Source organism: Coturnix japonica, chromosome 13 (genome assembly GCF_001577835.2).
Source record: "Coturnix japonica isolate 7356 chromosome 13, Coturnix japonica 2.1, whole genome shotgun sequence".
Lineage (NCBI taxonomy): Eukaryota > Metazoa > Chordata > Aves > Galliformes > Phasianidae > Coturnix > Coturnix japonica.
This window is the reverse complement of record NC_029528.1, coordinates 13,428,333-13,450,327: the sequence shown is the minus strand read 5'-3', so window position 1 is coordinate 13,450,327 and position 21,995 is coordinate 13,428,333. Positions and strand designations below refer to the sequence as shown.

The following is a 21,995-nucleotide window of genomic DNA, read 5'->3' as shown; positions in this document are numbered from 1 at the left end:
TCCAGTCCAACAATCCACCAATCACCAATAGTGACTGACAACTCCAAACTGATGACAACTTCATCAAACACATCATAGACTGCAGTACAAACAGCTGTTAATTTAAGACATGGAGAGATTAACACCATCACTAACTAAAGACTGAGCTGCTGAAGTGTCTAAGAGAACAATTAGTGCTCAAATCAAATCAGCATTAATAGCTACTAAAGAACAACTATTCAAAGATAGTATCAAAAAGTAAATGTGAAGTGATGCTGGCCTCTCCAAACAGCATAACAATCACTTTGGCCAATGATCTTTACAAAAAGAAAAACCTGTATTCTCTTGCAAATGGCAGTAGCTTGTATTTAGTTACATGATGATACACAATTTTCTGATGACAGCCCTCTTCTCTTTTTACAATTAAAAGGTTTTAACTTCCTTCCCTCTTTTAGACCCTCAGTATTTAAAATTTTCAATGCATTTGCTTTTGCAGCCACTTAGGCAGACAACATCTTTTCTCTTAGAAAATAATTATTGCAGTAATAATCTGTAATTATGCTTTATAACAGCAATAATCCCAAAGAAATGAGTCATTACCATAGATCAGGAGTAATCATTAACTACTGCTAATGACCCATTTCTTGGGGATTATTGTTTTAGTAAACCATGACCACATCACTATTGATACTGAGAGTAAGACAGTATAATAAAATGGAATCTTAATATGGTATTAACTTATTTTGCAACATTAAAAGCCATTAAACTTCTAAATTTAACTACGTATATCTAGGGGATGTAGCAGCTATTGTTCTCCATGAGCACAAGTGTTCTGTTTGCACAAAAGAAACACAACATTTAAACTGCATCAAATATTTTCTAATGCATAAAGGCAACAGTCTCCAGAGCACTGACACTGAAAGATTCCAACTTATTCCACCCCTCTCGTCCCCCTTATTGGGTAATGGAGTGTCAATTCAAACTGCAGCTAGTCAATAAAATCAGGTCATTCAGTGGAAGTTCTCCTACACAGAAGTTGCTGGGTGCATGGGAGAAAGAGGACTAAATAAAATCAGGTAAGAAAAAAGGTTTAATATACATTAATGAAAAAATAGCTACTGCATAGAAGGAAATAAAAATATTTAAATTGACAATGGAAGAACAGCAAAATATATCATAAATATTTAAAAGCATGCAGAGAAACAACTGTATAACACAGTAACCTGCCTCACCTTGTCCAAACAGCACCATTTGTCCACATAAAGACGCAACAGAAAAAAGATAATTTTATTAAGAAAGAGCAAGTAGTTATAATTTAAATGAGATACATAGGACCAAAAATATGTTAAAAGTACTGCTTACTTTTACAACTTACACAATAACAATTAACTGGAGTTTCTTGAAGGCCTGGTAATTTATCTTAACTTAAGCCTGAATGCTCCTTCTTTGCTTTCCCACCCAGATCTTGCCCAACCATCACTGAAATGCTGAGCTGTATATAAAATCCTTAGCACCTGGTGCACACAACAGATGTAAACACTCATTTTAACGACACACATCGCCCTCCCCACCCACCAGAACAATCTTCTTTTGTGCTATCCTTATAATGTATGGCTTAAAATGCAAAGAACTACGAGACAGGTAGGAGATGAGATTGGCACTATGAACACAAAAGTAAATCCTGAAAATCTGAGGTCCTTTGTGCTTATGCCCAAATAGTAACAAGCAGCATATTTCTAATAGGATGATTGTGGAAGAGAATTGGAATACATAGCAGAAATGGATTTTGCATATTCATCAAATTATGTACAATTTTATGATATCAAAGCCAAGAAGTAAGTTCCAGTAAAGTACCGGGATCAGATAAACCCTAAATTCAAAGAAATAAGTGTTTTAAAGTTAACAGTTTAATCTAGTAGAAAAGTTATGAGCACTGCAGCTGATCAGGTGGGTGACAATTTCATTTGCACAGCATTTCTGCTCTATTTTGAATATTAAATCAAAGCAAACAGATGGCAGCCTGAAAGTGGCTTTGATAGATTCAGTAAGTTAATGACAAATGTGACAGGAAAAAACCAAGTCCACAGCTGTTTCAGCATTTCAAATAAATAGAATCACAAATAGAAAGACGGATACCTGTGGATTTTCAAGTATTTATTTCACTCCTTTGATTAGATTACAGAGATACCTGGCATGTTCTGGATTGCTGAGTAAAGATCTCCTTGTAGAAGCAAAGTGAACTAAGCAGGAAAGTGCCTAAAGGATAAAATAAATGTAAGAATTGTATGTATATGTTTAATGTGTGTGTGTGTGTTTAGAATAATATTATCTTATTCCTTGTATCAAACGAATCACAAATCACAAAAATACTGAGTAAGATGCTATTCATTGCACAACACTGCATAAAACACCACTCTTTGTATTGCATCTGTCCTACAGCTCTAAGAGTATCTCCCTGAAACTGCACATTATGCAGCCCACCCTCCAATGCCTGCAGAAAGCAACTCTAACAGAGGTAGGTAACTGATTTCTTTGGGTTGTTACAGTAGCACAACAAAACCAGCGCCAGACAGGGCGGATTAGTTTGGAGCATATGAAAGCAAAGGCAAGTCTTTAACTAAACGTCCACTGACTACCATAGAGTCTGCAAGCACAGAAGACACTAAAGACTGAATTACCAAGTCACCATGGAAGTACATCAAGCAAACTACAGCACTACTCTCTGTCAGGAAAAAGCAAAAACATGTTGAATAAAAGATCACTGATGATTCACCACTATGTAATCCCACAAAAGATGTAACAATTGAAAGTTGTTCTGTTTATAAGCACTATATTCCTACAGGCAAAAAAGAAGAAGTTAATATCCCTTACACACTGTTTGCACTGAGTGAGGAAAAGGGAGATCCTTCAATGTAAAATTTAAAGTATCTGAAGTAAAATCTTGGAAAAATCTCTTAGTAAATTACAGTCACTTGAACAAATTCAGCCTTTCATCACTATTTCCCTGCTTGCCACACATATCTAATATGCCTCACGCTGTGATAAAAGCCTACAGTATATTAAGTTAAAAGGAATGGAAACTGATGAATACAGTTGAAATCAAAAGTAGTATCAAACGCTACAGTGCCTTGTTATACAATTAGGGAAGCAAAGATGGAGGAAGAGTGGCTGACAACCCTGTTTTTTTCCAGCCCAGAGCAGAGGAGCTGAGGGCAGCCCTCATAGCAGCTGCAGCTCCTCAAAGGGCAGCTGCATTGGGGGAGGGTCTGGTTATGGGAAGGGTCTGCACCAGAGGGTGGTGGGCATGGCACAGGCTGCCCAGGGCAGTGGGCACGGCCCCGAGCTGCTGGAGCTCAAGAAGCATCTGGACACAACTCTCAGGCATAGGATGTGGGTGATTCTGTGTGAAGCCAGGAGTCAGTCATGATTCCTGTGGGTACCATCCAATTCAGCCTAGTCTGTGGTTCTAAGTAAATCACATTTAAACCTCCAATCTTGGTTAAGGGAGATAATGTAGAAGCTTTGTTAGAAGTAAAGCAGACTTCCAAGCAGGTTAATTTGGCAAGAAGAAAGACAAATTAACCGTCAAAGAGCTCCCTGTTGCTAGTGCTAAACTGCTTCCATTACCCAAGGCAATGAACTAGCTTGGATGTATCTATTCTACAGTGCCATCTGCACTGTGCAATATCATGAAGTTAAAGCTTTAGAGTCTAAGAACTAGAATAATGCTCCTGCTGCCTTCATTAACAAATTCATATTCCAGTGCAAACAACCAAATTTAATACATGATTTTCTCATCAGGAAGAAGAGGAAATAAATCAGACGTGCTACAAGTGGAAGACCTGTGTCCACTTTCAAAGTCCACAGCTTCAGCATCCTTGGCACCCAGAATTCATCTTTGTCAGAACCAAATTACCATTTCAACAACTCTGAAGAGCAACTCAAGTTCAACTAACGAACAATCTGGCTTTTCACCTGCCCAGCTTTTCACCGACATCTATTTTGATAGAGAGCTTCACCTGTTGCCCTGCCTTCAACATGATGAAGCATCTAAGAACCTGAAGGCTCAGGGCTCTTTAACATTCAGTATGAACGTTCCTTGAATCTCACAAACCCACACAATGGGAAAATGCAACCTCCCCTTTCCACTGCTGAGAAAAACTGTGCAATGAACTATGCGGGAACTGAGAACAGAATTACACACCTACCTGCTATTATCCTTTTTTTAGATATTAAATCACATTCAAATTCACACTGGATGAACTTCAGTCTGCAAGTGCATACGTATTTGAAGCTACCATTGTTTGGGGATTATTTTTTTTCTTTAATATAAATTTAATTTGCCAGTAGATATACGGCTTAATTTTCTTTGCTACAGGAATTCTTAATTTAACTAAAGAAATCTCTTAAGCAGCTAAATTTTGTATTTAAATCTCCATCTTTAATGAACTACACACTGAAGAGTCATACTGCAATCATTTTAATAATAAATGCAAAATCCAATTACAGTACATTCATAAAAATTACTGCAAAATGCTGGAGTACTATACTTGAGTTTGTTTTTAATAACCAAGATATTGCAATCTTATCTTTTATTAGACATTCCCAATGTAACTTAGAAACAACATTAATTTGAATAGTACTATGAACAAACTCAGCCTGAAAAACAAACATGACAGACTCGGTGGCAAGAGATTAACTCTAACTTCCTGTTTTCTTGCTGAGTTGCTAAGATAACTGACACAAATAACAGATATATAATATATCTGTATATAATATATATATATTATATATTATATACATTATTATTATATATATTATTATATTATATATATAATATATATAATAACAGATCATTTTAGAGGTAAATCTCCAAACACCTCAACCTCCAACTTTTCTGATGTCTACTTCTCAAAATAAGTATTAGGTTTAATAACCACACAGATATTCAGAACCTACATTTTTTTACCTACATGTAATTCAGCACCTAAAGTTGTTAGCATTAAGTTATTTAAGTTGCTTAGCTTGACTACATGTCACATGGGAAAGAGAAATAAGAATGTGAAGGCTTTATATAACCTGGGTAGCTGCTGGGGCCTACAGAATTTCTCTTATGTTGGTCACCAACACGCAGACCAAGAATCTAGAAGGTATAGCATCATCAGCATACAAACTTGTATTAAGATAGACAGTTATTCTTACAAGCTCATTAACTAATAATTTATACAAGAAGAACAGAGAGTGGATTTCAAAAACACACACACTTCAATATATTCTCTTAGTGTGTTAATGCTACACTGAAATCTAAGCTGAGGATATTAATTAACTTCTTGTTGACATGCTACAACTGCCAAGGATCACATTTTATCCACAGGATAGGAGGGAAACTGACCACGATTTGTCTTTTTTAAAGCAAACTTGAACAAGAACAATTTCCTAAGAAAAGTTGCTTGCTGGAAATTGAGAGTGATGATCTTCAGCACTTTGAAATGCTCTGTATGGATAACCAGGTCTGAAGATGTTATGATAATGTTTCTCATGGGGAATGTATGGCCAGAAACCACTTGGAACTCTGCCTGCAAGGGAACTTGCACCCACCGCCTAAGATGGCTCCTGATGCTCCCAAAGCCCACCGCCCCCAGCCCAGGGAGCCACACGGGTCTGTAGGAATGCCCGGCTCCTCGGGAAGAGCCCTGCGAGGCCTTATTCCCTCCCCGCTGCTGGAGACATCGCTGTCTCCATATCGGTGCTGCCGTCCCCCTCGGACATTCCCGGACACGGGCTGTCTGCACCGTTCGGACCCCAAGTTCTGCGCGGAGCCCAGCGGTGCCCTTAGGCAGAAGAAGCGCAGGTGCTGCCAGCTCAATCGCCGGGAGCGCACGCACTATCACGATAGGGAGCAGGAAAACCCAACCCCGGAGGCAGCACCAGCAGCACCAGCAGCAGCTCGGCACCTGGCCGTTCCGACACGGCTGCTCCCGGTCTCGCCTCCGCCTCCCGACACCTCTCCCCGGGCACCCACATCCCCTACCCCCCGCTCCAGCCCCAGCACCGCCCCCATCGACCTGGACCGGCTCCCCTCGGCTCGCTCCGCCCGCTGTGTCTCTCCGCACCGACCTGACCATGTAACGCCATCTTCCAGAACGCAGGGACGGCCCGTGGGCCCGGCCGGGGCTGGGGGCAGGACGGAGCCGCTCCGAACCGGGGCGGGGCGGCTGCTGGGCGGAGCGGCAGCTGGGAGGGGCTCGAGGGAGACACGCACCGACGGCTCCGAGTGGGGCAGCGTGTAGGGGATGATGAAGTGTTTGCAGATAGCATCACGTTGGCGATGCGTATGAGGATAGGAGGGCCCTACTGAGGGATCTGGACAGGCTGGTCATTGGGCTGAGGCTGCTGGGATGTTCAACAGTGCCAAGTGCCGAGTCCTTATAGGATTGTGGCAATGTGGCCACAGCATCCTTATAGGATGTGGCAATTGGGCCACAACAACCCCAGGCAGTGCTGCAGGCTTGGGGCTTAGTGTGTTGCCAGCAGTGTGCCTGGGCAGCCAAGAGCATCAGTGGCATCCCGGCTTGTATCAGACATAGTGCAGCCTGCAGGAGGTGGGAGTGATCATCCCTCTGTGCTCAGCTTTGGGAATGCTGAGCCTCAAGTGATGTGTTCAGTTTTGAATCCTTCACAAGAAAGGCACTGAGGCCCTGCAGTGTGTCTAGAGAAGGATAACAAAGCAATAATAGATCAAGAGGGAATGGCCTCAAATTACACCCTTCCATCCCTCATCAGCCTTGGTCCCAGTTCTGGTCCAGCAGATGAACACAGATAGAAGTTGAAAGCACAAAGCTCCTATCCCAAGGCACACAGTTGGTGCTCAGTCTGCAGCACACATGGCATGGCTGTGACTATTTCTTCCTTGGTTTAATCAATTTAATAATTTAAATCTCTCAGATACAGACAATTGCATTTCTGTATACAATTTCTGTTAATGACAGACTGATAATTTTAAAGGGAAAAAAAAACAAAAAACAAAACAGTCTAGCTGAAGAATTAACAGATTCCTAGACTAATACCCACCAAGCTCCTGAGATTTAACATAGCAAGTAAGAATGTCAGACTGTGAAACTGCTTCAGACTGTGTCAAAGTCCCAGCACTAAGGACAAATCTGTGTTTAGGAATGTAACTTGTTTAGAAGCTTTCATGCCATTCCTTTATCCTTACTTGGGAGGTGGTAATGATACGGTGAAGATGCACCAGTTACCGTACTGAGACCTTCCTGCAGCCTTCACTTCCCTTTGGTTTCCAGCTCAAGTCTGTGTCTCATTTGCTGCTAGGTGGAATTACCTTCAATTTGCTGTTACTTTGCCTTATGTGAATAGATCTGTTGCTACAGGCAGTGCGCTCACAATTAGATCCGTTCCTTTGCAGTGCTGCTTACAGAGGGTTGAATCTTCTCCATCCTTCTTTTATTTAATTTAAAGTGACTTGATTAAAACATACAAACAAAGTCAGCCATTTCTGTCTCCCCAGAACCAGAACTAGCAAATGCCCAGGGTACACTAACATGCACTTTTCCTACTGAAAGGTATAGGTAATAATTGACAAGGAAGTGATTAAATTAAATTGACAAGTAAAGATTAAATATATATATAAAAGAGAAACCCTCGGGGATAAATGCAATGGATTTAAATTAGAAGGCTTTGTAATAGAAAGGTTAGGCTTTTTCAAATAGACATAGCCCACCCACACAAGCAGTTGCAGTGTGGTATTGGATATAGTTCTGCTACATATTTTCTCATTCAACTATTGTTTGTTTTCCTTCTCTTTCTCACTTTGCATCAGTAATGGCAGAAGGCCCTGAAGAATTACCATTTATCTCCATGGCTAATGATTTCAAGATCATTTTGCTGTGCCACGTTCTAGCCCCTGCCAATATGCATGGCCACAATTTAGCGAGTGCTTTAGTAATCTAATTCATTCATCTGCAACACAGATTGCAGTTGATCTCGAACATATGTCTGAAGATTAAATAGTTACATTAATAATCATCCATTTAAAAATACAGTGATTCCTACCAGGCCATTTTATGTTAAAAGCTATATGGAGTGAATAAACAAAAAGCTTACTAGACATAACACTAAGCAGACCAGAAAAGAGTCCATAACAGCAAAATGAGTGATTAAATGAAGCCATTTGATACTCCTAATTAAAACTAATTAATCTTTTCAGTGACCTAGTGGTGCGCTTTGTATTGTAAGTTGACAATATTCCAGGAACTCTGAGCCAAAATAAATTATTCCACGCTTTTTTCTTACCTGTACAAAGATCAATAATACCTCAGGGCAAACACGGTCTATAGCCAATCTCTTAATGTAATTTATATTGAAGAAAAACGTCTCATGGCAAAGGAAAGCACAAAGCAGCACAGCATTAATGGTGGTGTTTGTGATGCGCTGTATATACATTTTAAAAACTCCACAAAGTGTGTACAGCAATCACTGCGTGTTTTTGTGCATTTGATTAAGATTACAAATAGTGAGGGTTAAAATTCAGGTGCCTGAACCTGTGCTCCCTTCTTGTTACTGAAGTCTCTCATTAATTTACTGCTATTCGCAACTACTGGTTCTCCATGTGTCTGCAGGGCACGTGCTGAGCCACAGAGCAGCTGCCTTCCTTAAACTGCAGCAATTCCCACCAGAGGTGATGTTCATAACATAAACAGCAATTCCAAACCTTAAACCATTGCTTCAAGTGGTGGGAAGGAGTCGGTGCTGTTAGAATGGCTCAGGAGCTGTTAGGAAATCAGAGGGTACCTTTGTCTGTTTGGATGCACAGGAAGCCTTTCCTGGGCATTGCCAGTAAAGCAGTGCTGACTTGCATAAGACTACAGTTCATATTTGTATTAAAAGTAAACAAAGTGACACTCTGAAAGGCAGGGAAAATGGTGAGTCTCATACCCAACTTTGAAGATTAGAATCTTGTTAAAACTTACAAGAAATTAGGAACTAAGAAGATGAAAGTCACTTTTTCCACCTTTGAAGCCAGGCTTGTCGCCATGTCAACAATCATTTGCTTCGTATTTTAAGTAAATAAAAATAGGACATAGGTATAAATTCAAAGTTTAGTGTAACTATTGACATTGTTTTGCTAGAAAAAAAAAATTGTTAAAGAAATTATAGAAAAATATCAATTTTAAAACATTCATATAAAATTTGAACCTTTCAGGGCACTTACTGAGTACATGCTTAAGAATTTTATTATGGTCTAAATGCATGAACTTCAAACTGTTTTTATTTCAGGTAAGTATCACTCCATACTTCAGCCAAAGTTGAATTCCAGGAAGGTGGGATGCACAAATGAGTGTAGAGTTATCAGAGAGGCTATTTACAGCACAGGGAGTACAAGTAGATGTGACAGTGTGAAAGGTGGCTGACAGCGCATGGACAGAAATTGTTATTCAGAGTTGTTTCAATTTTCATAGTCCCCAGATTCATATTCTTCCTCATCCTCATCGTCATGGTCATAGTAGTCGTCATAGTCAGTGTCATAGCTTGCACTTCTACTGCCAGCAGTTAAGGCAAATGCAGAAGATGAACCTGCACAGCAACACATCATTGAATCCTAATTAATTCAGTTGTAAATAGAAGTGAACAGGACCATACTGTTCTATGTGTTAGCCTGTAGGACTGGCACAAAGCAAAACAATAGCAAAGCTGTTTCTTGTATCTTTCCAAACTCTTATTGGTAAGATACAGCTTCAAACCTGACTTTCTGAATAGCAAACAGATAAACTGAGCTGGTGGTTCAAACTCTGCCTGAGCTGCAACAGTTGTGGGTTCAGAGCTTCTACTAACATCTCAGGGCTTCTGTAGGATGAGGATAATGCAACTGTATCCCAGATCTGTGACTGTAGTCCTCAGCATTCTGTTTGTTTCTGGAAGGTGTTATCATTTGAAGCAAAATATTATGCTATTAGCACATCGTTATTTTTCTTCTGCAGAACTCATAGGCACCTGTGAGTTATAAACCCTTTGCAAGCTGCTTAATCTTTTCTATATTCTCCACATTAAAAAAACCTGAACCAAACAAACCCCAAAAGAAAATCAAAAAGAACAATGTACCATCAATGACTTTCAGTCTTGCAGAGGCGTATGTTGCACCGTACTTGTTTTTGGTATGGCAGATGTAGATGCCTTCATCTGATTTTTTGAGGCCTTGAATCTGCAGCCAGCCTGTCACACCGTACTTCTGAGGTCCACCTCTGGCCTGTGAGATGAGAAAGAAACAGTCACCATTAAACTTAAGTCAGGTAGTTAAGAGGCAAGAGGGTATTTCTAAAAATAATCATGGCCAAATTTAAACATCATTGCAAACATTGCTTTTGTTTACTATGTCTTGCCATCACGCTTTGATTCTGTGTTTGATTCTGCTGCCATATGTTCTAACTTATCACTGTGTGCTTCACAGTTCATGCTTTCCTTGCTTTAAATCTTTAAATTGCTGCCCTTTGCAATGCGCTTGTTCCTGGTCTGCTTCTGCTTCCCAGCAGTCCTCCCCTCTCTTGTCCTGGCACCACTTTTTGCTGCAGCTTCTAAGCACTGCAACTTGTTCTCAAGCTCATCAGTTTCTTTAGGACAAGAGCGGCATTTGAGTCTGGGCCAAGCTGACACTCATCATCCAAGTTTTAACAGACATAGCATGAGCTTTGTTAGCTCTTCTCCCCTAGAATGTTATTTCCCTTAAAAAGAATTAGATTTAATTTTAGCTCAGACTTTTGGGCTGTTTCAGCATTCACTCAAAGCCCATTCCAGTGTTCTTCTATGCTTTCCCTTCAGACTAAAACACAATATCCTCCTTATGAAATGAGCAAATTTGTTTGTTTTCCTTTTGAACACCTCAGGGACTGGTCTCAGATGGCATGTCTCCAGAAACAGCATCTTGCAAAGGAGAACTTTAGGTATCTGCCAGAACGATGCTTCTGCATGAGGAATAGAAAAATAGCTGCTCACAGCCATCTTTCTCAGAGTGCACCTTCTTTTACATGGTAGCCTATTCAGAACTATACCTGCATAAGGAGAATCTTCACCTTTCCCTGACGCAGGATGGATGGTACCCATCCTGTTATTCATTCTGCTTGGAATGCTGCAGCAATGATCCCTGCACTGGCCAAAATCAAGATCTATAGCATAATCATAGGGCCCCTGTAGGAAATCTGTTTATTGCAACAGCACTACATCGTGTAGAAGAAATTCACTAACAAATCCCCCTACTCTTCATTCCAAACCATAAGATGCAGAAAATGCAGTTTTTACCTGTACTGAGATGTGGGCATCATCTCCTGGTAAAAACATTTTATTCCCCTTTTTTTTCCATTCCAGGTGTGGCATAGGGTAGGCTGACACCTCACAGCCGAAAATGACATCGTTGCCTGTGAAATTCTGGACATCCTGAGGTGGCATAGATATCACAGGGGCTGCAAAGACCCAACAGAATTGCTTTAGGAGACTGTGAGCAAAAGCCAACACAAAAGGATATAACACCAGTTCTTGTTTTAGGTAGTTTTCCCAACTCATAGATTTGGAAGAGCCATATGATTCCAAGCAGCTTTGAAAGTTCAGAAGACTTCACGTCACAGTGAAGTGTGAAGAGTTATTTTAAATACTTATTTTAAAGGATCTGCTTGTCCTTTCTCTGTGCACGTGGTTGTGAAAGTTAAGATCAAAGTTCAGATCGTGCCATTATGAACTGGACTTAAAAATAAATGAAATCTAATTATTTTATAAGATTTTGAGTTTAGTGAAATTATTAGATTTCCACTTCCTTCCTATTGTTATTTTACGCTCATCCTCTTTAACCATTTCTTTTCTACTTCTTTAAATTACTGCTTTCCTCTTTTTCTCCCAAAGAAAAGCTATCATCAACCACGAGAGGGAGCCAGACCAGGGATTTGAAGATATTAAACCATCACCTGATGCGTTCAGGAACTCTTCAAATACATATCCATCTACAAGCACGTATAAGCATACTCCCTTTTAAAAGGATATGATGCTGTTTAGTAGCAGAGAGGAAAATAACTTATTTACTCTCACTGCAACTCTACTGGTTTGGAAATCTCTTTGTATTTTCTCTCATCTACTTATGTTCAGTGAGAAATGTTTTCTTTCTAAGGTATGTTTTCCTACCCTCTTTCTGGGCCATTACACTTGTATTTACTATTGCTCTTGTTTTGTCTTTTATAAATAATACAAACCCCACGTGTCTTACAACACCAGTTTGCTGTGTGTTAACAAAGTTCACCAACTTCCTAACTGAGTGTTTCAGAGTTTGTGTTCCCATGCACATCTACATGGTGTTTCCTCGCTAGTTTTGCAAAAGTGTGCCTTTAAAAACAAGTCTTTGCTGATATGATAACCAGCTTTTTAAAACAGATGAGTTTTTGTTAGTAATTATAGACAGTGTTCAGCTACCTCCGTGTACAGAAGTGAATGCACAGCAGTTGTACCTTGCCTTGGACAATTCCAAACGATCCTTCTGTGTTACAGAATATATAAACCAGAAGCCCACAAGCCAGGAAAAGCTAAAATACTGCTTCACCTTTCATAACTGCCTTTAACCACAACAGACAAAAGAATTGTCTAATAACAGGTTTTCGTTCCTTAATTTGTATTCATTCTTGTTAACCTGGATGTGATTGGATGAAAATGGCAGAAGAAATGGGTGGATTAGGGGTTTTTTTTGCGTTTGTTTCTTTTTACTCTAAACGTTGAATTCCTACTTGTTTTTAACTTTATATGTTTAATTTAAAATTCTATGTTATTATGCAGTACAGCTAATTACAAAGAGAAGCATTGCTGGTTCTGTTACCTCATTACATTATCAGCAGGAAGGCTTTGAATGGGGATAGATTAAGCGTGGAGAATCTGTCTATAATCACTGTACTTAGTAACCTTGGTAAATTATTAGATAAACCAATCAAAACTAGCATCTAGAAAGAGAAAGCCTTTCTTTCCATGTTACTTTAGGGAGCTAGGCCTTTTTCTTCCCCTTTTTCTGGTTGGAGATGGAAGATAAAAGGCTGTGCTCTCCTGATGAAAGGAGTTTATTGTTATTTATTTATTCATCGCTTGCTGTATACAATTAATCCTTTTGGCATCAATAGGAAACAGCAGATGCTTTGAAGGAAAAATAGCAAAACAAAGTACTTGGAGTTGACTGAAGGCTATATTTATAGATTGGTACCAAAACCCCACAGTGTTCAGTGTTTGTTTCACATGCAAATTGGAGTCAGTGGAAAGCAAGTGCCATAGCAGGGAGGCTGCTGCTGTTGGAGCCAGGCTCCCTGTTGCCTTTTGTCATCGGCCACTGCTGTGAAATAGCCTGAATCACTGTGCACTTTCACATGCCCACTGTATGTTTCAGATAGCTGCAGTGGCAAGGAGAGGGGGCTGTTATTGAGGACCCAAACATAGTACCTACATGGTAGCACCGCTGAGTCATCCTAATAAATGTCTCAGTATTTCTGGAGAGAGGGTCCAGCCTTTCTGGGGGCCAAGGGAAGTGGTAAAAATGACACTGGGGGTGATGCCTCTGTGCAGAGGAGCTGATCTTGTTCATCATGTTAATGAGCAGCATTACACACCTCAGAGGTAGCTCCAAGGCCAAATCAAGCTTTTTGGCTGGGTCTGTTTTATTAATTAGAACAAAACATTGCTTTAAGGTATTCAGGCATGCAGGCTTATCAGTTGCTGTTTGAATGGCACTTCCAACTGAAATGTCCCTGAAAGGGTTATGTTGTAAGAACTAGTGCTATTTTAATGCCAGATGAGAAAACATACCTAAGGGCAAACAGGCTTTCAGTCATACTATGAGCTGCTGCACACTGAGTTTCCTGAATGTCTCTGCAGACAAGTCTTACTTCCCAGCTTAATACCTTAATAGCAAATAAGTGATTCTCTAATGGATGCTTCTTTTGCGACTAGAGAAAACAAGAAGTCTGTTATTAGCTACTCATCACCTCTCCTTTTAAGTATTCAATATCCAGTGTCCATTTGATATAAGAGCACAGCATATGGTCTAAATTGGAAGCAATAGATTGCCAGCAAGGAATGAGTAACATGCACCTGAGTTACTCTCATATGCAGACGTCTGCCAGAGATACAATTTTGGATTCTCAAGTATGACCTATTTGTGACTCAGAAGCCTCTTCTACTGATATTTGAGAAAATATTTAATTTTTTCTTTTTAAAGTAAAAAAAAAGCACTTTCTTTTCATTCTATAATCACCTGATTTAGGTGTAAGGTGCCCAGGAGTAATGATGTGAAGAATGAGAGCAGCATATGAGCAAGAGACAAGATTTCCTCTTACAGCCTGACTTGGAGTCCTTCCACTAGCAGTCACTACGGAGGAGCATGTATTCACTGTAAGTATCTTTAATTGTTTCTGTTTGATTTTACCCTAATATATGAATTTCTATTTCATAGGCACCTAGATTTTATGATTCATTAATTAGATTTCTTTGGACATTTTTGTAAAAAGCATACATAGATCTATTAATTAAGTCCTATCTTCTTTTTTCTCTACTTAACCATTCTTTATATATACATACAGATACATGCATATGAATGAAGTCTGCTTTGTCATCACTGCTTCAGTATTATGTCAATCCTTATATATTTTGCACAGTCCTCCCAGACTATTTTATCTGTTCGTCTACTCCCAATTACACATACAATTTTTGTAGAAAATATCTAATATTCTGCTTTTTTAGTGCAGATCTGGTTCATTTGTGCCTTACTAGTTGCCACGTGATATAAGATCCACTAAACAAATACAGAGGCTTATTACACACATTACTAGCTACTGAACCACAGTTAACACAAGTAGTATTGCAACCAAATAATGGTTGCAATAACTAGAACAAAAATGCTGCATTAGTTTGATGAAGTTAAGACTGGAGCATCTAGTAACATTGCAAAATCAGAACTGCATCTTGTTTTAGTTTGAAAATAACTCTGTACAGGTTACCTGATTCACACGGTCCCTTATGTTTCATGCTGATATTTCCTTTAGTTGCATAAGCCTTGTTGAATTGACAGATGTTCTCATAGGTCTTCCCATCAGATCCGCAGATGCTCTCTTGAAACCTGCACACACACTGGGGTTCAGGGACTTCCCCAAACCTGGCTTCATCGGCATCCAGCCTGCACTCCAGGTTGTCCCCACACTGCCCATAAAAATGATTGCCCTGATCCAAGTCACAAATCTGACCTTCCACATTTCCACATTCAGAACAGCAGCCACAGTGGTCCACTACAGTCCCAGCCAGACAGTCTTTTGGCTCAGAGCAAAGTGCCAAATCACATTTTCCGCAGCTATCTCCTTCCTTTAAGAGCCTCCACCAGCCTCGGTGGTACAAGGCAGGGAAACTCTGAGTAACCTGCACTAGTGCTACCAGCACTGCTGTAACCACCGGGGGCTTCATCTTGAGAATGTAACGAGCAAACAGAAAAGGTCCTTGGAGTAAAGCCAGGGGAAAAAAAAAGAAAGAGCTTGTGAGAAAAAAACGTCACAATCCTTTTTTGTTTTAGAATATAAAATCTCCTGCAAGCACAGGCTTTAAGAAGAAATTAGCAACAGATTCCTAATCTGGAATTGATAATAAAAATGCATACAAACCCACCAGCTTTTCTCTAATGCAGTTTGGAATGCGAGTATTGCTTGCACGGAAACCAAACTGCCCCTTCTGACAGCTCTCTGAAAAGCTGTTTGCTCATTGTCTCCTTCAGCCAAATTTGCAAAGCATCGCTCTACTGAAACAACATTATGTTGCAGCTGTGTAGAAAGGGGAACAGAGTAAGTTAGTGCAAAAGGAAGAAATTCACCAGTGGGAGTGTTTTATTTTGAAAGAGGTTAAGAAAGAAAAGAGAGAAGTGGATAGAAAGTAGCGCCTCTGCTACCAGCACGCTGGAGCTCAGCTGGTACCCTACAGACTAGAACAAGGTTTAGCACCAAATTTCACCCTTTAATGATCTTATCTAGAGGTTTCTGAATTAGTCATTTACTTACAGGCTCTTCACAAGCAAGGAACAAGCCAGGACATCTGAAACTGACTTTGAAGTCTTGGATTTGAGAGGATGGGTGCTTAGACCCAGTAAAGAACCCATTGTTCCCTGTCCATTTATCTTTTTTTTTTTGTTCAGTATTTATGGGTGTCTGTGGTTTGCAATCCAAAATAACGCAGTCCACATGTTTGGCTCTTGAAACAAAGTCTGAGTGATGTAGAACATGCGCCAACATAAGCAAACTGCTGCAGCATCTTCAGATGTACCACAAAAAGGTTTTGCTGAAGTTAGATGCGTCACTTGTTTTTTCAGTGCACTTTCCTGCTTCTGTTTCTTCAGATGTGTTTACACCACTGATTCATGAAGGATGCTGAAAGAAGTTACGGTCATTTCTTCTCCATTTCATTTGTGCCTGAATTTCTGCCAGTGTAGAGAGACAGTGTGTAAGACACTGTTAAGAAAGAGTAAATGAGAGAGAAATAACACTTGTTCCTACTTGCAAATGTTATATACAAGAAGCTTTTTCCACTCCCTTTCTATCCATGATGCTGTGACTTAAGCAGCATGAGTGATGCATTTTATTGTACAAGCCTTACACCTTTTCAATGCTGAGTGATGCCTGGACTAATTCATTTTCAGTACTGCATGCTGGTTCTGAACACAGAATCATACTCTAAAGGAGTACAGTATGTGTGTAATTGATGCTTTTAACATTGAGAGGCAGCAAAAAAAAAACCAACAATAACAAACCATTGAACTTCATGGGAAATTGATTTCTTGTCCTACTTTCTTATTCTGTTTAATGTGTTTTATTTCACACTTCCTCATCAAATTCTAATTGGGTGGTTTTGCATTATAGAATCTACTCATCACTGTCCATTTTATTGTGTCTACAGCTGTATGGATAACTAAAGGATAAGGATTTGCTGAGATTCACATCAAGTAAAAAATGTTTGTGAAGTGAAGCCAAAGCTAGGAGGAGCTGCAGGCCAACACTGCCTGTGTTATGACTGAGCTTTACTCATCTTGAGTTCCTGGAAACGAATGAATATACATGCCAATGTGTCACATACATATATCTTAAGTTTTTAAATGTAGAACTTGAGTGCACTTGATTTGTTTAGTCATCCAGTATGTATTATTAGGAATAAAGGAATGCCGCTTTCTAACACCACATTGAAGTTGGGGAGTTTCTCCACAGATTTCAGATGAGTTCTTGGTGGATACAGCCTACAAAATAAGAACTGGACATACCTGAGGCCTTACTTGAACAGCTGCCACTTGGTAATGATCTGCAGCTGAAGGTTATTTTGGCCACCGATTCCTGAACTGACAAGCAAGATCTTACAAAATAATTCCTGTAAGTGAATTGTTAAGGAAATTGTATTCCTATTCATTTCCTGCTTTCTTTATGGGGCCAGTGTTATGCTAAGCTGCTGAGTTGTATTGCTTTATTCTACTTTGAATGGCAATAGATGAGGTACATGGCTGATGCAATTTGAAATCCTGTTGCTAGTGATTCTTGAAGTACTGCTTTTTCAAGCAAAATGTAGTTCAGGTCTTCAATTCATATTTATTTGTGTCAGTAGGAGTTTTACTCAACTAAGGATTTCTCAAGCTGGTTCCTATCAGACTCTCAGATCTGTTTTCTACAGACACGCACAGGATCCCTGTAAGGAATATTGGCAAAATACCAAGTATTGATGTTCCCCTTCTATTCCCTCAGTCCTGCAGAGGTACTTCTTGTTAAACAGTTGAAGTTGAGTTTGAAAACTTCAGTGTTTGATCTCTTAGAGTGTATTAAGTACCCGTTCTTGAGGTTTCTTAGCTGACTCAACATGTTTCTATCTGGGAAACCTTATACATTATTTTACACGCACATAAAATCAGCGTTAAAGGAGATGACTTATGCCGGGTAGCAGCAGATGAGAGGTAGCTATGCCCACTGAGTATATGTCTTTGTAGCATATTATCCAGTACCATACACCAATCTCATAGGATAATTTTTCTCCTATAGTTTTCAACATTGAGCTTCAGTTAAGGTGTTTAGCTCTCCTGAAAACAGTATCTGTTTTTATAGAAATGAGTGGAAACTGATGACAGATCAAGCAAAAAAATAGTTGGATGTTGTTTGTGGGTTCCCAGCAGAAATGCTGACTTACAGCAATACAGGCAATCCTGGGATCCCCAAGCATGTTCTTTGATGCCAATCCTATTTGCTGACACATTGCTTTCATGAATCTCATCATTAGTGAAGTAAGCACATGAAGAATAAGTTAATTCTACTGTAATGAGATTATTAAATCCATTAATCAAAGGCAGGATATCCGTAATTAACTTATTCTCCAGCATCAAGTAAATGATTCTACTGCGAGGTTTGAGAAAGCAATTGTTCACAAATATGCAAACATACAGTGGAGCGATTAGAATATAAGGCTTGCATAATTGTATAATTAAATAATAATTTTTGCATATTTTAATAATATAACATATATTTTAATTATGATCCCTGCAAGGTTAAAATGGGAGAACATTATTTTTGTTTATTTTTAGTTCTTACGTCCCATTTGGTAAAAAAAATAAAATTCATGTCTGTTTCCTGACTGAAAGTTGATAGTGTTCATGTCAGGCTTTGGCAAGGCTTTTATTGACTCATTAGATCTGTCTCTACCAGTGGCTGCCTATAGGCTTTTGCTGTGTCACACTTCAGCATCATCACCATTGATAACTGTAGGCAATCAAGTTTCAACTTGTAGTAACAAAAGAAGCTCTGGCTGGCACTGTTGTAGTACCAAAAGCTCAGGTTGGATTAATGCAGGCTTACTGATGCTTTTTCCACACAAATAAGCCTGAAAATTCCTTTATTCAAGCTAATCTTTCCTTCCAAGGGGGCAAATACTTCAAGGGTTCTTTTCAAGTCAGTTTCACTTCTCTGCTGTGCTTTAAGGAAACCAAACTTCTGAAAGCTTTGCAGTTTCACTCAGAAATGCTTGAGATTCCTGTCCTGTAAGAGGGAGGTGATATAGGTACGTTTAGAGAATCAGCAGTTAGTAATAAAGCATTTATCTGATGTCATTCTTTTGAAAACTGAGTTGTAGTGAGGTAAGCACAGCCTGTCCCAGGGCTGAGCGTGCAAACCTGCTTTCCCATGTCAACTGGGCGACAATGATCTTCTCACTCCACTTTGGGTGTAACTCACTTTCAGCCTTGCTGGCCTGATCCTTATCCCTAACCTGCCACAAATAGGCTCCAATCACTTGGAGAGTTGCCTATACCAGGAGTTCTTAAAAAGGGCAAACCAGTCTTTGCTGTGAAAGCCTTCTTTAGAGAAGGAACTCTAAAACTTACAGAAATGAACACAGAGTAGTTTTTTCCTTGGCAGCCTTAATGTTAATGGGTATGACAGTTTGCCTTGTCCAGTTTATATAAGAGCAGCTGATACAAAATGACTTCATAGCTGGATATTTATGAGAAGTTTCATTTCAAATAATATAGTTTTTGCCTCTGGCTGTGCTGTGGTTTAGCCCTGTTATTACTGAGAACTAAATCTTTAGGATATTCTAACTATCACTGCAGGGCCCGTTTGATCTACCCAGCAAATTTAATATTTTCCAAAGCAATGGAAACTTTATAATGGAAAGTCTCATTAGCAAAAACTACCAGTCCCTAGAAGAAGCAGGCAGAGAGAGGAAACTTTGGGGGTTTTCTTTCACCTTCAGAAGGGATATGCATGTTGTGTGTAGGAAGAGAGGCTTTGCTGGGGCTTTGATCTGCAGCAGCACAGGTCCCAGCTACTTTCATTTCTGAGGATCACAATAATCTGGGAAGCTTACCTGTGATTGTGCTTTGCATGTCTGTTCCTAATGAAGGGCACAAAACCTGGAACAGTGAGAGGAATAGGAGTGAAAAATTTGCATGAATTAAGGACTGTGTAAAAGCCTGAGCCCACTTAAATCAATAGCCAGGCTCCCATTAACTTAGATGGGCTCAGGATTTCACCCAGCCTTTCTTTTTTTGCTCAGCTGGCTTACTGTTTGAGTTGGCAGGTCAAATGGTCTTTGTCCCAGTCCAGCGGGGTGTACTTTAGTTTGTGTTTTTGTTGTTGAGGCTGATGAAACACTCTTAGAAGTTTCAGTTTGTTCTAACCAGTGTGACTACAGATAGTGAGCATAAACATCTGCCACGCACTGAAGTCAGAATGGTTTTGCTACAATGGATGTCTGAAAGCACAAGTGCTTCTTGAAGAGTTGGTTTGGTCTTACATTTAAGATGACAGCTGATGATGTCTGACAGATCTACATCTGCTTAGAAAGGACTTCCTAATTAGCTGGAAACCTCTGCTTATAGAAAATGCCACTTTATAGAAAATACCAGTTTAATGGCATCTATTGATGCTGCAGGAGTGCATGAGGAGTGCTCATAATGACAACAGAATGGAAATGAAAGTTTTGTAAGACATGAGAGTATAATGGTGCCTGACTCCTCTCCTGTACCCCACAGCGTGAGGAGAAAACAGACCCACTCCTTCACTGCAAACCATTAAATGAGGTCTGGGAAGCGGTGGATCCTGGCTCCATCCCTTCCAGTCATTCAGGCACATTGCTTGCGCCTGAGCTCTTGCTTGGTCCTGCCAACACCAGGTGTTCCATCACTTTTTCAGGTTGTGACTTATCACTTCCACTACAATACCTAAAATTTAATCAACTTTCCTTCTGAGTTTAAAGTTCTCTTAATATCGCTTATCAGGAGGGATGATCACCCATATATTAGCTTTGTTTGAATACTTTCAAAATATGGATTTCTTGTTTGCGGTCAAAAGCTTCTGCATTTATCCAACCCAGAAAATCAGACATAACAGATTGCTTATTCCAAACAAAGCAACTTGCAATTCAAAACTGAATTCTCTTGGAGTGCTCGTCTAGCGTGACAACTAAAAAGAGCTTAGACCACAGGAACTTTCAGGAGAACTGTCCTGTTTAGGGGAAAGGAAAGAAAAGGAAAGGAAAGGAAAGGAAAGGAAAGGAAAGGAAAGGAAAGGAAAGGAAAGGAAAGGAAAGGAAAGGAAAGGAAAGGAAAGGAAAGGAAAGATTAGACAACTTGTTACAGATTTAATACTCACCTCAGATTTACAAGAAGCCTGTTGTCTGATCCTAGATGTAACAGTAGACCATAATTTAAAGCAAAGAATAGGAAAGTTATTTCAGTGAGAATTTGGAGTGAAACTGTGCTAGTTAGCAGCATTATACATATCTTTTTACAAGGAAGGATGGTTTTCTGGCTGGCTGTGTGCTGTGGCACTAAATGCCATAAGCAAATAAGTGATTTGTGCTACTCATTCAATGAATAGGTTTGAGATGGGATTAACTTTTTAAAAATGCAAGCAGCAGATGGTAGTGTTTGTATATAGAAATACCTTTCAGAAATGATAATATAAACTACATGTTCTGAAACAATAGGATTCCTGAGCTGAACACATCACCCTCCTGAAAATGCAAGAGTAATCTACAGGCTCAAGCTGGTGGCTGCTGCAGCACAGGACCTGCTTGTGCTGTGGTGAAGAGGGCACGAGAAGAGTTGGGAAAAACAAAGGTGGGGGATGTGGAAAGAAGCAGGATGACACTGGGATGCACACAAAGATTATATGTATCTATCACTCGGTTACTCTCTTAACTAGCTCTAGACAAGGGTTACAAACAAGCTGTGATAATCTGTTCTAGCCCTTCTCTGTAGTACAGTGGTTTTGTATTTTAAACTAGTCAGATAATCCCCAAAATACTACATATATAAAATATGTATATAAATAGTACGTAGCATACTCTAAGGCATAATTTTTCTCTGGGTAGCACCAGATACAACCATTTGCAACACCTGAAAGCAACATGTTTTCCTGTGGGTCTATGTTAACCTAAACATATAAATAACCTATATATATTTAACCTATAAATACTTGTAAGGAAAG

The 21,995-nt window shown here is 39.6% G+C and overlaps 1 protein-coding gene and 2 long non-coding RNA genes across 4 annotated transcripts in view; 1 reads left to right on the top strand and 2 right to left on the bottom strand.

Moving 5' to 3' along the window:
* The window catches only part of LOC107320482, a 98,284-nt gene extending 95,873 nt beyond the window's left edge, over positions 1 to 2,411 (bottom strand). Inside the window, exon 1 of the long non-coding RNA XR_004308907.1 lies at positions 2,116 to 2,411. This is a non-coding gene — a long non-coding RNA (uncharacterized LOC107320482). The remainder of the gene's footprint in view (positions 1 to 2,115) is intronic.
* LOC107320483 lies at positions 971 to 3,868 on the top strand. Its single transcript, XR_001558278.2, has 3 exons — positions 971 to 1,055; positions 2,419 to 2,494; positions 3,781 to 3,868. It is a non-coding gene; the product is annotated as an uncharacterized LOC107320483 (long non-coding RNA).
* Positions 3,869 to 9,180: 5,312 nt separating this feature from the next.
* LOC107320481 (kazal-type serine protease inhibitor domain-containing protein 1-like) lies at positions 9,181 to 16,170 on the bottom strand. 2 transcript variants are annotated; one of them, XM_015876399.2, is made up of 5 exons: positions 16,041 to 16,170; positions 15,000 to 15,488; positions 11,287 to 11,447; positions 10,096 to 10,240; positions 9,181 to 9,570 (listed from the first exon to the last, which is right to left on the bottom strand). In XM_015876399.2, the coding sequence occupies exons 2-5, from the start codon at positions 15,454 to 15,456 to the stop codon at positions 9,443 to 9,445; spliced, it is 891 nt and encodes a 296-aa protein (XP_015731885.1). In that variant the 5' UTR covers positions 15,457 to 15,488; positions 16,041 to 16,170; the 3' UTR covers positions 9,181 to 9,442. The 2 variants fall into 2 exon arrangements, with proteins under 2 accessions (XP_015731885.1, XP_015731886.1); XM_015876400.2 differs by lacking the exon at positions 16,041 to 16,170 and adding an exon at positions 15,655 to 15,828.
* Positions 16,171 to 21,995: the final 5,825 nt, after the last annotated feature.